The sequence below is a fragment of the Tympanuchus pallidicinctus genome, unplaced genomic scaffold (assembly GCF_026119805.1).
Source record: "Tympanuchus pallidicinctus isolate F22 unplaced genomic scaffold, pur_lepc_1.0 scaffold3, whole genome shotgun sequence".
NCBI lineage: Eukaryota > Metazoa > Chordata > Aves > Galliformes > Phasianidae > Tympanuchus > Tympanuchus pallidicinctus.
Window position 1 is genome coordinate 5982453 of NW_026294747.1, and position 2894 is coordinate 5985346.

Sequence of the window (2894 nt, forward strand, 5' to 3'; positions counted from 1 at the left end):
CTGAGGAACTACTTGCAGAAGTCTGGGGAGCTGCTGGCCTTCCATTTGCGGGTGGTGGCACATCTGTTCTCAGCTGTGTTCAGAACACGAGGTATTAAATCACTTTCACCCTTCAGCTGCTGAAACCATGCAAATAACAACACGTTAAAGGGTTAAACAAAGTGCAGCATAACAATTAATGGAATCTTAGCATCATCAAGGCTGGGAAAGACCTCCGAGACCATTGCGTACACCCCCCCACCACCACCACACGTCCTTCACTGCCGCTTCTCCACGCGCTGATGGGCTGGCAGACTGGCCCAATCAGGGGTGCTCTGCAAGATGCACCTACAGCCATCCAGCCGGCGGAGCCGGACCCGCCGCGGCAGGGAGAGGGGGAGGGAGGGAGAGGAAAGGGTGTGAGGGCGGGCGGCGGGGCGGGGACGCCGCGAAATGGCCGCCAGCCCCCAGCCCGCCCCTGAGGCCGTCACTGCCGGCCGCCGCCCCGCCTCGCCCTCCCTCCCCGCTGCCGGTCTTCTTCCCCGGCATGCGGAGCGGCGGCGGCTGAGGCTCGGCGCCTCCGAGGCCATGTCGCCGCGGGCCGCCTTTCCCGGGGAGGTGCGGCGGGCGGCCGCCTCGGCGTGCAGCCGATCCCGCCTGCGGAGCGGCAGCACGGTGCTGCTGCCCTCCATGCTGATGTTCGGCGTCATCCTGGCCTCCAGCGGTCTGCTCTTGATGATCGAGAAGGGCATCCTGGCCGAGGTGAAGCCGCTCCCGTTGCACCCGGCGGCAGGGGAGGTTTCCCGGCGGGTGGAGACTCATGGAGGGGATCTGGAGCATGAGGTGCTGCGGGACATCCGCAACCGCACCATCCGCTCAGTGTGCGGGCAGCGGGCCATGCCCCGCAGCATCTGGCAGCTGCCAGCCGGGCAGCGGCGGACGGTCCTCCGTCACCTCCTGGTCAGCGATAAGTACCGCTTCCTCTACTGCTACGTGCCCAAGGTGGCCTGCTCCAACTGGAAGCGCATCCTGAAGGTGCTGGATGGGGCGCTGGAGAGCGTCAACGTCAAGCTGAAGATGGACCACAAGAGCGACCTGGTGTTCCTGGGGGACATGACGCCCGATGAGATCAACTACCGCCTGAAGAACTACTACAAGTTTGTCTTTGTGAGGAACCCGGCCGAAAGGCTGCTGTCGGCCTACAGGAACAAGTTTGGGGAGATCAAGGAGTACCAGCAGAAGTATGGGGTGGAAATAGTCAGGCGGTATCGAAAGAATGGGGGGAAGTCGGCAGGCGATGACGTGACCTTCTCCGAGTTTCTCCGCTACTTGCTGGATGAAGAGGTGGAGAGGATGAATGAGCACTGGATGCCCATCTACAACCTGTGCCAACCCTGTGCCGTGCGATATGACTTCATCGGCTCCTATGAGCGGCTGAACGAGGACGCCAATCGTGTCCTGGAGGAAGTTCAGGCTCCATCCTTCATCCGCTTCCCAGAAAGGCAGTCATGGTACAAGCCAGTGACAGCAGAAACACTCCATTACTACCTGTGCAACACCCAGCGCAGGCTGATAAAAGAGCTGCTCCCAAAGTACATCCTGGATTTCACTCTCTTTGCCTATCCCCTTCCAAACATCACCAGCGAATTCTGCAGGCAGTGAGGTGGTTTTTTGCTTTAGGATCTGGAGTAAATTCTGCAAGGTTTAGCTAAGACAGCGGTGGAGTGTTGCTGCAGGGCAGGGGAAGTTCAGATTGGATACTAGGAGACATTTCTTCTCTGAAAGAGCCATCAGGCACTGGAACAGTCTGCCCAGGGAGGTGGTAGAGTCACCACCCCTGGCGGTGTCCAAGAAACATTTAGATGTTGTCCTAAGGGGCATGGTTTAGTGGGAAAATACTGGTGCTAGGTGTACAGTTGGACTGGATGAACTTGCTGGTTTTTTCCAACCTTGGTGATTCTATACATAATTTCATAACTTCATAATTCTAAAGCACTCTTAATATAATTTTATATATTGCCTTTTCTACTAGGATACTTTTTGTATTATTCCAGTTCAAAGATGTACATATGCCGCTGACTTGAGCACAACAGCTTTTGTAAATCTATTTTTGCTGCAAATTCTTTTTATGATGCAACACAGAAAACTTCCATAAGGAAATCAAGAGGTAGACATATTTTAAGTACTCTTCTTCCCTTTTTTGTATCTTTAGTACTACATGGTGCACAGCTGCATCAATCATTGTATAGTTGCTGATGCACTTAAAGCACTGTTAAATGTGGTCTTAGGTTAGGCAGGAGGTGGTTTTTCAGGTAGAAGTAGAAGACTTATAAACTTGGGCTTATTTTTCTTTTCTTTTCTCACCTGTAGATGATGGTTAGATGAGGCTGGCTTTTTTGTTGCTTTTTTTTTTTTTTTTTCCTAGTGACAGCAATAATAATTCTTGTTTGTTTTTTAAATTATCAACCGTTGAAATAGAACTAGCATAAAAAAAAACCTTATTTTGCATAACCTGAGGTATGAAAATGCAGGATATTCACCCAGTGTGACGTTATCAGGTGAGACATCAAGCCGTAACAGTTTGTTCTTCTCTTTCTCTTTGAAATAAAGCAATACAGGGTTCCAATAATATCAAAATCCATCATGGCACTTAAAGCAGAAAAGAATAAAGACTGACCCAAGTTGTGGCAGCTCACAGCCTCAGTCACTGCCTGTGTGCCCACACACATTGAACCGTGGAAGATCTCCGGCCATGCTTGAAACAGCAGCAATTTGGGGTTTAGTTCTCCTTTTCTGGAAGTGCACACTGTTTGTATTTAATTATGATTGTTGAGTTTTAAAAGTTTGAGAGGTACTGGGCACGTTGTTCTGGGGGGCTGTGTCCTCCTTTTTAATAAAGTTTTTATATGAACGAG

At 51.4% G+C, this 2894-nt stretch overlaps 1 protein-coding gene across 1 annotated transcript; it reads left to right on the forward strand.

Moving 5' to 3' along the window:
* The first annotated feature begins 491 nt into the window (after positions 1 to 491).
* CHST14 (carbohydrate sulfotransferase 14) lies at positions 492 to 2894 on the forward strand. Its single transcript, XM_052695375.1, has one exon. It carries the CDS (start codon positions 568 to 570, stop codon positions 1639 to 1641), a length of 1074 nt encoding a protein of 357 aa, XP_052551335.1. The 5' UTR covers positions 492 to 567; the 3' UTR covers positions 1642 to 2894.